General features: G+C 44.8%; 2 protein-coding genes across 3 annotated transcripts; both read left to right on the top strand.

Moving 5' to 3' along the window:
• The first annotated feature begins 3,537 nt into the window (after nucleotides 1–3,537).
• On the top strand, nucleotides 3,538–3,925 carry LOC102132705 (NADH dehydrogenase [ubiquinone] 1 alpha subcomplex subunit 5-like). 2 transcript variants are annotated; one of them, XM_015436750.4, is made up of 2 exons: nucleotides 3,538–3,610; nucleotides 3,756–3,925. In XM_015436750.4, the coding sequence occupies exons 1-2, from the start codon at nucleotides 3,541–3,543 to the stop codon at nucleotides 3,923–3,925; spliced, it is 240 nt and encodes a 79-aa protein (XP_015292236.1). In that variant the 5' UTR covers nucleotides 3,538–3,540. The 2 variants fall into 2 exon arrangements, with proteins under 2 accessions (XP_015292236.1, XP_005581392.3); XM_005581335.5 differs by having other exon boundaries at nucleotides 3,538–3,602; nucleotides 3,637–3,925.
• Nucleotides 3,926–12,318: 8,393 nt separating this feature from the next.
• Nucleotides 12,319–13,779, top strand: OR13J1 (olfactory receptor family 13 subfamily J member 1). Its single transcript, XM_005581336.4, has one exon. The coding sequence runs from the start codon at nucleotides 12,587–12,589 to the stop codon at nucleotides 13,523–13,525; it is 939 nt and encodes a 312-aa protein (XP_005581393.3). The 5' UTR covers nucleotides 12,319–12,586; the 3' UTR covers nucleotides 13,526–13,779.
• Nucleotides 13,780–14,116: the final 337 nt, after the last annotated feature.

Consider the following 14,116-nt stretch of genomic DNA (forward strand, 5'->3'; position numbering starts at 1 on the left):
GGGGAACAAATAACAGATGGAACAATAGAAAACAAACAGCAAGATGAAATATTTAAATCCAACTATATCCCTGGTCATTTTTAATGTAATTTGTGTAAGCATCTAAATTAAAGGACAGAGATTGTCTGATTAATTTTTTAAAGATCCAGCCAGTCACGGTGGCTCACGCCTGTAATCCCAGCACTTTGGGAGGCCAAGGAGGGCGGATCATGAGGTCAGGAAATCGAGACCATCCTGGCCAACATGGTGAAACCCCGTCTTTACTAAAAATACAAAAATTAGCTGGGCATGGTGGTGCATGCCTGTCATCCCAGCTACTCGGAAGGCTGAGATGGGAGAATCGCTTGAACCCAGGGTGGAGGTTGCAGTGAGCTGAGGTCGCGCCACTGCACTCCAGCCTGGCGACATAGCAAGACTCCATCTCAAAAAAAAAAAAAAAATTAAAGATCCAACTCTATATTAATAGCAAAGTAGATATTAGAGCAAAAATATTAACAGGGATAAAGAGGGTTAGTTGAAAATGACAAAGATGTCAATTCGTCAGGATAACGTAACAGTCCTAAAAGCTTATATATCTAATGACAGAGCCTCAAAATACATAAAGCAAGACCTGACAGAACTGAAAGGAGGAACAGACAAATCTGTAATTGCAGCCAAAGATTTCAACATCCCTGTCTCAGTAGTTGAAAAATAAGTAAACAGAAAATTAGTAAGAATATAGGAGACTTGAACAATACTTTCATCCAACTTAATTGATATTTATAAAACCCTTCACCCAACAACAGCAGAACACCATGGAAAAAGACAGCTAAGGAGAATTCTCCTGAGGTCAAAACAAACCTCAAAGACTGGCCTCAAAAATACTCCTGCCCAAATGTAATTGAATCAGACTGTGGTGCAATGTATTCCCCAGCACATGATCAAAAACAATAAAGCAATCAGATGACAATGTGTGGAGCCTAACACTGGGTGTGATACCAGCAGAAGTAGATACTTTTACAAATAGATCAGGAAAAGCGACAGTCAAATGGCTCTGCTAAAACCACTGTTATCCCAGGGTGAATGTGCACATATGCAAGGCTATAGTCTCTAAGGAAAGACAGAGGCTTCATGCTGTGGGATAATAGACTAAATTAAATAGTCTAGCCAAGTCAGTAGTAAAGAAGTAAAAAATAACAAAAGCAAGCTACAAAGAGGGGTGGAAGATCGATATCTAGAGTGGCTACCATATATTACCAAAAATATAAAGTTTCAACAAAAAAATTATGAGTCATGCAAAGGAACAAGAAAGTATGCACACATGAAGGGGGAACACAGGCAAGAGAAACTGCCAGCCAAAGGCCTCAAGTCATATTTAGCCAATGAAGATTTCAAGCATCCACTATAACTATATTCAAAGAATTAAAGGAATTCATGCTTAAAGAACTAAAGGATCTACATATTTAGTACAACCCCTATCAAAATCCCAATGATGTTTTTGCAGAAATAGAAACATCCATCCTAAGATTCGTATGGAATCTCAAGGGACCTTGAGTAGTCAAAACAGCTTTGAAAAATAACAAAGCTGAAGGACTCACACTTCCTGATTTCAAAACTTACTACAAAGCTACAGTAATCAAAACAGTGTGGTACTGGCATAAAGACAGACACATAGACCAATGGAATAGAATGAAAAGCCCAGAAGTAAACCCTCATATCAAGTGATTTTTGTCAAGAGAAATTAGACTATTTATTTAGGAAGGGACAGTTTTTTTCAATAAATCATGCTGGGAAAATTAGATATCCACATGCAAAAGAGATTCTTTTGTAATGCCAAATACAAAAAAAAAAAAAAAAAAAAAATCAAAATGGACAAAAGACCTACCAAAAACTATCAAACTTTTAGAAGAAGTCACAGGGCAAAAACTTCATGAATTTGAATTTGGCAATAATTTCTTGGATATGACTCCAAAGGCAGAGGCAAAAAAAGAGAAAACAATCAACAAATTAGACTTCATGAAAATATTAAAATGTTGTGCATCACAAGACTATGTCAACAGAGTAAGAAGGCAACTCACAGAATGGGAGAAAATATTTATAAATTATATATCTGATGAGGGATTCACATCCATAATATAGAGAGAACTCTTAAAACCCAAAACAACAACAACAAAAGAAAAACAGTGCTATTAATAAAAGGGCAAATAACTTAAATAGACATTTCTCCAAAAATCTATACAAATGGATAATAAGCACATGAACAAATGTTTATTACTAAATCATTAAGGCAATGCAATCAAAACTACAATGAGATAAGATAGTCCATCTCACCCATTAGAATGGCTGCTATAAAAAAAAAAAAAAAAAAAAAAAAAACAGAAAATAACAAGTGTTGGTGAGACTATGGAGAAATTGGAACCCTTGTGCACTGTTGGTGGAAATATAAAATGGAAAACAGTATGGCAGTTTCTCAAAAAATTAAAAATAAAATTACTATATGATCCAGCAATTCTACCTCTGGTGAGGGGTGGGGGAGTAAAGGAAGCTATGGTGACAATTTCTCATCAAATAGAGAATATTAATAAAGAGATAGAAACTATTTTGAATGGAAATTCCAAAATTAAATGTACAATAACCAAAATGAAAAATTCACTTAGAGGTGTTCAACAGTAGATTTGAATTGGCAAAAGAATCATCAAACTTGAAGATAGATTGATAGAGATTATATAATCTGAAGAACAGAAAGAAAAAGGGATAAAGAAAAATGAACATAGCCTTAGGGAAATGTGAAACACCCTTAAGTGTACTAACATATGAGTGAGATAGGATTACCAGGAGAGAAGAGAAAGAAATGAACAGAAAAAGTATTAGAAGATATAATGATTGAAAACTTCCCAAATTTGTTGAAAAACATTACACATTGAAAACTTCCCAAATTTGTTGAAAAACATTACACATCCAAGAAACTCTACAAACTCAAAGAAACCCACCCCAGACATATAATAGTAAAAGTGCTTGAAAGACAAAGAGAAAACATTGACAGCAGTAAGAGACAAATAACTCATCACATACAAGGGAATGATAATAAGATTAGCAGCTGACTTCCTATGAGAAACAGTGGAAGCCAAAAGACAGCAGGCTGACATATTCAAAGTACTGAAAGAAAAGCCTGCCAACCAAAAATATTAAAAACAGAAAAACTATCTTTCAAAAACCACGGCAAAATAAAGACATACCTACATAAACAAAAACTAAGAGAATTCATTGCTAGCAGACCCACTTTACAAGAAATACTAAAAGAAATCCTCTAGGCTGAAAGCAAGCAAATACAGATGGAAATTCAAATGCACGTGATAGAACAAAGAGCACTGATAAAGATAACTATATGATTATAAAAGGCAGTTTTAAGTGCATATTTCTTATTTCTTCTCCTATTTTTTAAAGAAATTATATAAAACATTATATATATAATTATATTCTTGGAGAAAATGTATACTCTAAAAATTACAAAATATTGTTGAAAGAAATTAAAGAAGATCCAATTGGCTCATCGGCACGGTCATGGCAGGTGTGCTGAGGAAGACCACGGGCCTTGTGGGATTGGCTGTATGCAAGAGTCCACACAAGACAAGCAGCTAAAATCAGTCTGCTAAAATGTAAGAGGCTAAGAATATTGTACACAAAGATCCTTGATGTTCTTAAGCGAACCCCTAAAAAAGCAGCATATAGAAAGTATACAGAACAGATTGCAAATGAGAAGCTGGCTATAGTTAAAGCAGAACCAGACGTTAAACAATCAGAAGACCAACTTCAAGGTGTTCAAATAAAAGAGGTGATTCTTCAGGTTGAAAATGAACTAAGTCTGGCAAGAAAAATGATGCAGTGGAAACCATGGGAGATGTTCATGGAGGAGCCGCCTGCCAATCAATGGAAATGGCCAATGTAATTAATAAATGACTGATGGGTTGATGGGAAACTGAGATAATTAAATATTTTGTTATATTAAGAGCATATCCATATTATTGACATTTTATGATCAAGAAAAGAAATATAGAAAATATTTAAGAGACTTAAAATTGGTGATTATGGTAATACAGTCTTGTGAATCAATTTTTGATTTAAAAAGTATTCACACAAATTATTACAAAGATGATATTTCTTAGAACAGAGAGGTCATGGAAAGATTTGAAAATTAATTTTTAAAAATCCTACAGATCTTCAGTGCAGAGGCCATAATCCAAAAGTAAAGTTTCTTTAGTAGTATCTTCAATACATCATTAATTTTTTTATCATCCTAAAGAAGAAAAGGTCCTTAATTATTATTGTCTAAACAAATTTATAGATCACTGTTTAAAGTAAATAGTAAGAGTGAATATTTTCAAATGTGATAAAATAGCACATAAAATTTGAAATTATAGTTAACCTCCTTAACTGTGATCTTACGTATGTAAAGTAAAATTTAAGTATATAATTAGGCCAAGTGCGGTGGCTCACACCAGTAATCCTAGCATTTTGGGAGGCCAAGGCAGTTGGATCATTTGAGATCAGAAGTTCGAGACCAGCCTGACCAATATGGTGAAACCCCCATCTCTACCCAAAATACAAAAAAATTACCTGGGTATGATGGTGTGTGCTTGTGATCCCAGCTACTCGGGAGGCTGAGGTGGAAGGATCACTTGACCCCAAAAGGCAGAGGTTGCAGTGAGCCCAGATCACACTACTGCACCCTAGCCTGGGTATCAGAGCAAAACCCCATCTCAAAGAAAAAAAATTAAAATTAAAAATTAAAATTAAAATAGGCTAAAGAGCTGAATATACATTGCTCCAAAGAAGATATACAAATAGCCAATAAACACTTGAAAATATGTTCAACGTCATTAGCCATTAGAGAAATGCAAATCAAAATCACAATTAGATACCACTTCACTCTTACTATGACGGCTATACATATATAATTTTTTTTTTTGAGACAGGGTCTCACTCTGTCACCCAGGCTGGAGTAGGGTGGTATGAACATGGCTCACTGCAGCCCTCAACCTTCTGGGCTCAAGCTATTCTCCTGCCTCAGTCTCCCAAGTAGTGGGGACTACAGGCACATGCCACCACGCCCGGCTAATTTTTGTATTTTTTGTAGAGACGAGGTTTCACCATGTTGCCCAGGCTGGTCTTGAACTCCTGGTCTCAAGTGATCTGCCCACCTCAGCCTCCCAAAGTGCTGGGATTACAGGCGTGAGCCACCACATCCGGCCAAGACGGCTATAATTTAAAAAGCAGATAATAACAATTGTTGGTGAGGATGTGGAGAAATTGGAACCCTCATGTGTTGGGGAAATGTAAAATGGGAAAGTAAAATGATACTTTCCATTTTGGAAAATGGCAGTTCCCCAAAAATCTACACATAGAGTTTCTATATGACCCAGAAATTCCACTCCTAAGAAAATATTCAAGAAAGGCCGGGCGCAGTGGCTCACGCTTGTAATCCCAGCACTCTGGGAGGCCGAGGCGGGCGGATCACAAGGTCAGGAGATCGAGACCACGGTGAAACCCCATCTCTACTAAAAATACAAAAAATTAGCCGGGCGCGGTGGCGGGTGCCTGTAGTCCCAGCTACTCAGGAGGCTGAGGCAGGAGAATGGCGTGAACCCAGGAGGCAGAGCTTGCAGTGAGTCGAAATCGCACCACTGCACTCCAGCCTGGGCGACTCTCAAAAAAAAAAAAGAAAATATCCAAGAAAAACGAAAATATACATCCACACAAAAACTTGTACACAAATGTTCGTAGCAGCACTATTCATAATAGTCAAAAAGTGGAATCAACCCAATGTCTATCAACTGATGAATGGGCAGATGAAATGTAGTATATCCATACAATTGAATATTACTTAGCAATAAAAAGAAATTAAGTCCTGATACATGCTACAATATAGATGAACCTTGAAAACATTAAGCTAAGTAAGAGAAACCAGTCACAAAGGGAAACATATTTTATAATTTCATTTATATAAAATGTCCAGAATAGGCAGCTCAATAGAGACAACAAGTAGATTTCCTAAGACTGGAGGAGGTTGAGGGGAAAAGAGGAGTGACTGCTAAACAGTATGGGCTTTCTTTTGAAAGTGATAAACATGTTCTAAAATCAACTGTGGTGATACTCAAAACTATTGCATTGTACATTTTAAATTCGCCCATTGTACACTTTAAACTCCCCCATTTAAAGTGTACAATGCAACAGTTTTGTATTTGAGTTGTACATTTTAAACGGCGGAATTTAAATGGGCGGCTGCATGGTGTTTGAATTATAGCTCAATAAAGATGCTATTTTTAAAAAGAACTAACCATTGATTCGCACAACATGGATGACTCTCAAAATAATCACGCTGAGTGAAAGAAGCCAGATTTTAAAAAGAGTACATTCTGCATAATTCCCTTTATGTAAAATGCTAGAAAAGGAAAGTAATCTGCAGTTACAGAGAGCAAATCAGTGGTTGCCTGGTTGGGGAAGAAAGGAATGGATTACTAAGGAGCATGAGAAAAATTGTGGGTATATTAGATAAGTTCATTATCTTGATTGTGGTCATAGTTTCATGACTGTATACATTAAAACCAATCAAATTATATTATTTAAATATAGTTGTACATCAATCATCCTTCAATAAACCTGCAACAAAAAAGCATACTAAAAAGTCACAAGATTATTTATATGTATAGATATACATATATAATCACAAGACCTATTTCTATGTATAGATATACATACGCAAATGATCAGAAAAGTATCTGGATAGATATACACAAAACTAATAACAATAGTTACTTTTGGAAAAGTAAAAGTGTAAATTTATTTTGTGTAAATAAATAAAATTCTAATAAACTTCCTTTTACTTTTAAAATAGTGAAATAAAAATCTAACAACAATACCTAGTTCCAAAATAAAATGACCCTAATTTTTAAAGAGCCCCTTGACTGGGCGCAGTGGCTGACACCTGTAATCCCAGCACTTTGGGAGGCCAAGGCGGGAAGATAACTTGAGGTCAGGAGTTCGAGACCAGCCTGGCCAACAGGTGAAACTGTGTCTCCACTAAAAATACAAAAGTTAGCCAGGTGTGGTGGCGCATGCCCGCATGCCTGTGGTCCTAGCTACTCGGAAGGCTGAGGCAGGAGAATCGCTTGAACCCAGGAGGCGGACGTTGTAGTGAGCTAAGAATATGCCTGGGCAACAGAGGGAGACTCTGTCTCAAACATAATAATAATAATAAATATAAATAAATAAGTAAATAAAGAGACCGTTAAACCTGCAGAGACATGGACTCTGAAAACTGTCGAGAACCTCATGGAGGAACCATCAAGATGGATGCTCTGAGCACAGGGAAGAGGGACCAACTGGAGGAACCCAGTCACTGGCTGCCTGGGCAGACAGGCTTTGCATTGACTGAGGGAGATAGGATTCAAGGGTGGACAAGTCAGTGTCAGAGTTAACCCAGGGCCATGCTCCTGCCTCACTAGGTGGTGCTGAGCTAACCCCTTCACCCCTCTAGGGCAGTTCTCCCCCTGGACAGTGAGCATGGGTTATGATGGCCTTTAAGCACTTTCCTGCTCTGATAGTCTGTAATTCTGCTGTGCTTCTTCATCCAGTTCAGTTCACTCCCCCATTCACTTTCCTAGATTTTGCACTTTTGTAAGATCCCTGTGAGAGTTGAGCCAAGACCTCTAGCTCCTCACCTGGAAAGCAAGTCTGCCTATCATTTGTTCACTCACTCATTCATTTATTTTTACATTTATTTATTCATTGAGAATTGCTTATGTGTTCATTTAATTGCTCATCATCCATTCACATATTCATTCTGTAAACATTCCTGGGTCAGCACTGGCTGGGGCCTGGCCTAAGAGGATGGTTCCTGTCCCTTAGCCACTTTCTCCGACTTTTCCACACCAATTAAGATTTCTAAATAGATTCTTTGTAATTGGGTCTTTGGGACATTATCCCTGAGGCACCCCAAAGTTTCTAAGCTGGGCACATTTCCTCTCTTCCCTCTAAATTTCCTCAGGGATCGCACAGTCCCTTGGTGCACAGAGTGCTTTGAAAGGTACCACCTCCATATGGCCTGCCTGCTCCCTGGAAGCTGTCGGCTGAGATGGAGCTGGGCGCTACCAGGTCAGGGGGTCCCTGGCTGTCCACAGTAACCTACTGGCCTCTCCGTTTCCTAATTTTACCAAACCTGACACATTGCCAAGAAACCCACTGAATTCTAAGCAGTTTGTGTAATTCTGCCAAATTCCAAAAGTTCCGTTTAATTCTATCGAGTTGCAAACGCTTTGCTGAATTCTATGAAAGTTCAGCCATGTTTTCAGAGTTTGGAAAGCTGGGCTGGTGTGAAACTCCATGTCCCGTCCACCAGAATTCTCTATGTTTAGGAGGCTTGGGCTTCCTTCTTTGAACTGTGTCCCCCTGGCTCCAGAGAGAAAAGGTCCCTGGTCTCAAACCCTCTGAAACATCCTCCAGTGAGCCAAGGAAATGGATCCAGAGAGCCTGAAGGTGAGTGAGAAATGGGGATGTGAAGGCAGAGGAGGGAGTCAAGAGCCTGAGAAGAACAGGGGCCTTGGCTTCCCCCTCTGCTCGACTGTGCAACACTGGGCAAGCTTCTTCGCCTCGCTGGGCCTCGGTTTCTCCATGTCTAACAGGGGGGCAGTCCAGTTGATCTGTGAGACCCTTCCCAGCTCTGCCAAGGTGTCACCTAGGCAGGGACCAGCCCGTGTTTGGCATCCAGTGGCTCACTCCCAGTTTGCCTTAGCCACAGAACATCACAGCAAGACAGGAAGTCAGCCGTGGCCAGGCTGGCAGTCTCAGCTTGGCCTTCAGAACCTGGGAGAGGAGAGGAAGGGTGACATCCCTGCAGGCTGGCTGGGATAGGAAGCAGATAAGAAGTGAGGGAGAGGCCGGGCGCGGTGGCTCAAGCCTGTAATCCCAGCACTTTGGGAGGCCGAGACGGGCGGATCACGAGGTCAGGAGATCGAGACCATCCTGGTTAACACGGTGAAACCCCGTCTCTACTAAAAAATACAAAAAATTAGCCGGGCGCGGTGGTGGGCGCCTGTAGTCCCAGCTACTCGGGAGGCTGAGGCAGGAGAATGGCGTGAACCCGGGAGGCGGAGCTTGCAGTGAGCTGAGATCCGGCCACTGCACTCCAGCCCGGGCGACAGAGCGAGACTCTGTCTCAAAAAAAAAACAAAAACAAAGAAGTGAGGGAGAAAGGTGGGCATTATCCAAGAGGTCCAAACATAGGGCCACAGAGTGAAAAGGAGAGAAGGCTCGGCGCAGCCTTAGGGAGGACACAGGAAGGCTCCCTGTGGAGGTGCCATTTGAACTGGTTTTTCCGTAGCATTCTGCCAGGAGGGAGGTGGGGGCAGAAAGAACATCATGGGCTCTGCAGACAAAGCTTTCTGGCCCTGCTTTGGGAACCAGAGTCCACAACATCGGTCACGTTCCTCCTCCTCCCGCAGGCCCCACCCCCCGGCTGAAGGGCAGAAGGAAGAGCGGGGGGGCCCCAAGTCTTTTGCGGCTTGCCCCTGCTCCTGGGCTGCAGTGTCCTTCTGGGTTGTTGTAGGCAGGGTTTGCTCCCTTCCCTCAGAGCTGCCCCTTCCTAGAGATGCCCCTGCTGCCCCTCCTGGCCGTGGTTTCCACACGCCTCCTCCCAGGGACAAAGGCATCTGCCCAGCCCTCTGAAGCACCCTGGCCCCGGGTTCAAGGGGATGCACTACTGGAGCTGGATATGTGTGTGCACACATATGTGTAAGAGACAGTGAGCGGTACCTAATGTGTGTACGCTCATATGAATGACAACACAGGTACACACATGAGCCTATGTGTGGCTTATACTCACAGGCACACATTTGTGCACCTGTATGTCACACAGGTATTTGTGCATTCTCCTGTAGGTGAGTGCACATGTGGTGGCCTGTATGTATATTCCAATAGGTAGCCAACACTGCAGATGCTTCCTTGTGACTTTTGGGAATAAACTGTAGTACCTGGAACCAATGCAAAGAGGAAGTGGTGCCTAGCCAGCCACTGGGGCCTCATGATGCCATCTCTGTGTCGCACCCCAGCCCTGGCACAGTGCTTGTTTCTGTTTGTGCCCTGTTAAATGGGGGTCCCTCTCCAGGAACCCAGCCTCAGAGTTTCCCTGCTGGAAACTCCAAAGTCTTGAAGGAAACTTGTGGCTCACATATACCTGGGCCCATGGTGAGTCTGGACACAGTCATGTGAGACAAGACTTTTTCTCTCAGGCCCTAGGACTGGATCAGAGATCTTGCTGCAAGGCACCCCCGAACTCCCTGAGGGAGGGCCTCCGTGTGTGGGGTTAAGCTCTGAACCCTACACTTACACTCTGGGAGAAGAACGAGTAGCCATAGGGGCCACCTACCTGGAAACCTCATGAGTGGTGAAGGCCCAGTAAGACCTAGAGAGACTCCACTTGTGACCCTTCAAGTAGCCTGACAGCAGAAAGAAAGGAAGAAAAATATGTACAGGAGTAATGAGCTTCCTGTCACTAGAGGGAAGCAAACAGAAGCAGGATGAGGCTGGGTATGGGAGGTGGGGGGAGGGTGAGGCTGGGTATGGGAGGTGGGGGAAGGGTGAGGCTGGGTATGGGAGGGTGGGTGGAGAGTGAGGCTGGGTTTGGAGGTGTGGGGGGAGGGTGAGGCTGGGTATGGGAGAGTCAGGGAAGGGTGAGGCTAGGTATGAGAGACTGGGGGGAGAGTGAGGCTGGGTATGGAAGAGTTGGGAGAGAGTGAGGCTGGGTATGGGAGAGTTGGGGGAGGGGGACGCTGGGTATGAGAGAGTGGGGGGAGAGTGAGGCTGGGTATGGAAGAGTTGGGGGAGGGAGAGGCTGGGTATAGGAGAGTCGGGGGAGGGGGAGGCTGGGTATGGAAGAGTGGGGGAGGGGGAGGGGACTGGGTATGGGAGAGTTGGGGGAGGGGGAGGCTGGGTATGGGAGTCGGGGGAGGGGAGGCTGGGTATGGAAGAGTTGGGGGGGGCTGGGTATGGGAGTCGGGGGAGGGGGAGGCTGGGTATGGGAGAGTTGGGGGTCCTCTCTGCCTAGGAAGGGTTTGCACTCAGCAGCCTGGGAACACACCTGTCCTCGGTGGTCCCTCACATCTGGCACCACCTGGCATGTAGTAGGTCCTCAGTCACTTCCGGGTTCTGGGGTGAGTAAGTGAGGGAGGAATAAAAGATAGAAGTGGTCTCCTGTAAGGGAGGCACTGAGAGGAACTGTGCTCGGCCCAGGCTTTGGCATCATGTCCCATGGGAATTATGACATCGTGCCAGATACCCTGGAACACTAAAGAGAGGTGACTCATGCTCTTTTGCTGGTGAGAGGATAGTGGCAGCATGTGGGGCACAGATATCCATCTAGAATGGTAAAAGAACAAGCATTGTTTGAAACCTAATAGAAGCATACACCCACTCTGAGCATGGTGTATGTTAGGAGGGCTGGATTCTAGCTTCACCTCACCAGAGACCTGTTGTGTGACCTCAGCATCCCCATCTATACAATGGGAGATCCAACAAGTTGGCCTCTGGGCATGTTCCATGCTAATACCCTAGGAGTTCATGAAGTCAAAGCAACCCTGGCTCTGGCCCACAGAACAGAGGGGTTTGGAGCTGAGCCAAGAGCTCCATCAGACTTTAGCTGGGATACCCACAGGAAGGCAGATTATGAAGGTCCAATCCACAGAGGGTAGCTAATGAAACAGGCCCTGGGCAGGGGGCAGGGGAACATGCCCACCAACAGCCTTCAAGGTCAGCAGCCCCTCTGACACACAGCACGGTGTATGCTTTCTTCATGGACACTACAGTAGGCCTGAAGAGACAGGTCAGACCACTGCAGGCCGAGGACATTCCAGACAGTGGGAATAGCAAATGCGATGGCTCAGAGGCTTCCTTAAAGCCAGGAGAATCTCCACCTGCTCAGAGACCATCTAGCCCAATAGTTCCTCAAAGTGTGGTACCTGCACCAGCAGCAGAAGCATCACCCAGACCCACTGAGTCAGAAACTGGGTTTGGGGCCCAACAATCTGTTTTAAGAAATTTTCCAGGTGATTCTGGTGCATGTTAAAGTTTGAGAACTGTTGATCTAGCCCACTGTTTCCCAGACTATGTTCACAGAACACTTATCTGCAGTAGGTTAACGGGTGTTCTGTAAAAGGGGATCCATGATCAAATAAGTCTGGGGTACACATGTTCTACATTGCTTTGTGGGAGTCATAGATCACATTAGCATTTAAAGGCTCTGAGAAGTCCTGCAGTAAAGAGCTTTATTTTTTATTAATCAAATGTTGTCTCAAATTGGTTTTTCAGATTGCTTACTAATATTCTGATTAACATTCAGGGAATGCTGATCTAAATCAATCCTCACTTTTCACATGGAGAAACTGAGGCCTAGAGAGGGTAAAGGGATTGCCCGACGTCACAGAGAGCAAGTGTGGTAGTGCTGGAAAAGATCCTGACAGTCCATCTCGTCCCAGAAGGGGCTCTGTGAGCTTCCCCGCGCCCCGTACCCTCTCTCCTTTCATCCCAACTGTGGATCATCCCTTCAGAACTCTGCAGCATGCAGCCGCTCAATGGAACAGGGGTGTCCGCATTCTTTCTGAAAGGATTTTCTGGCTACCCAGCCCTAGAGCACCTGCTCTTCCCTCTGTGCTCCGTCATGTACCTGGTGACCCTGCTGGGGAACACAGCCATTGTGGCAGTGAGCGTGCTAGATGTCCACCTGCACACGCCCATGTACTTCTTCCTGGGCAACCTATCCACCCTGGACATCTGCTACACGTCCACCTTTGTGCCCCTGATGCTGGTCCACCTCCTGTCATCCCGGAAGACCATCTCCTTTACTGGCTGTGCCATCCAGATGTGTCTGAGCCTGTCCACGGGCTCCACGGAGTGCCTGCTGCTGGCTATCATGGCCTACGACCGCTACCTGGCCATCTGCCAGCCACTCAGGTACCACGTGCTCATGAACCACCGGCTCTGTGTGCTGCTGGTGGGAGCTGCCTGGGTCCTCTGCCTCCTCAAGTCGGTGACTGAGACAGTCATTGCCATGAGGCTGCCCTTCTGTGGCCACCACGTGGTCAGTCACTTCACCTGCGAGATCCTGGCAGTGCTGAAGCTGATGTGCGGTAACACATCGGTCAGCGAAGTCTTCCTGCTGGTGGGCTCCATCCTGCTGCTGCCTGTGCCCCTGGCATTCATTTGCCTGTCCTACTTGCTCATCCTGGCCACCATCCTGAGGGTGCCCTCGGCTCCTGGGCGCCGCAAAGCCTTCTCCACCTGCTCAGCACACCTGGCTGTGGTGCTGCTTTTCTACAGCACCATCATCTTCACGTACATGAAGCCCAAGAGCAAGGAAGCCCACATCTCTGATGAGGTCTTCACAGTCCTCTACGCCATGGTCACACCCATGTTGAACCCCATCATCTACAGCCTGAGGAACAAGGAGGTGAAGGAGGCCACCAAGAAGGCGTGGGGCAGGAGCTGGACCTCCAGGTGAGGGAGGGTGGGGCTCTGTACAGATGCAGGTTTCAGGTTAGTGGCTGAGGCCAGCATATGCCAATGCCAGTGAGGACGTGGCAGGGCTAGGGCTACCGGTCTGGTATCTTCATCCCAGCAAGGCAGCACCAAGTCCCGCCGATCCTGCCACAACCCTCAAATCACCCTCTGCTCCTGCCCCTGCCACTGCCATAGGTCAGCTCTCAGCATCACCCTGGCCTTCACACCCGCCTCCTGGCTGGTCCCAAGACTTCAGTCCTGTTCCTCCCTACAATCTCTCCTTCATGGGGCATCTTTTTGAAATGCACATGTGATTGTATCACTCTTCTCACTGAAATCCTTAGGTGGCTCCCCACTGTTCTCAGGACAAAGTGGAAGCTCTTCAGTGGGGCATTTGAGGCCCTCACAAGCTGGTCCTGCCTGACTGACTCCCCAGCCTTCCTCCCCTCCCACCCTATCTCCCTCCTCACAGCCTCACACACCAGCCAGATGTGACCCCCACATGCCCTGCACCGCCCAGCTCTGTGCTCTCCTTGGGTCCTCCCCACGAAGCAGCACCCCCTCCCCCATCCCCAGCACACTACTCCATATG

Source organism: Macaca fascicularis, chromosome 15 (assembly GCF_037993035.2).
Source record: "Macaca fascicularis isolate 582-1 chromosome 15, T2T-MFA8v1.1".
Taxonomy (NCBI): Eukaryota; Metazoa; Chordata; class Mammalia; order Primates; family Cercopithecidae; genus Macaca; species Macaca fascicularis.

Bases quoted from the DNA above. Each gene is read 5' to 3' on its own strand.
- LOC102132705 (XM_005581335.5), top strand. From the start codon at position 3,541: ATGGCAGGTGTGCTGAGGAAGACCACGGGCCTTGTGGGATTGGCTGTA. The intron at 3,603-3,636 runs CAAGACAAGCAG...TCTGCTAAAATG, and splicing joins GCTGTATGCAAGAGTCCACA to TAAGAGGCTAAGAATATTGT.
- OR13J1 (XM_005581336.4), top strand. From the start codon at position 12,587: ATGCAGCCGCTCAATGGAACAGGGGTGTCCGCATTCTTTCTGAAAGGA.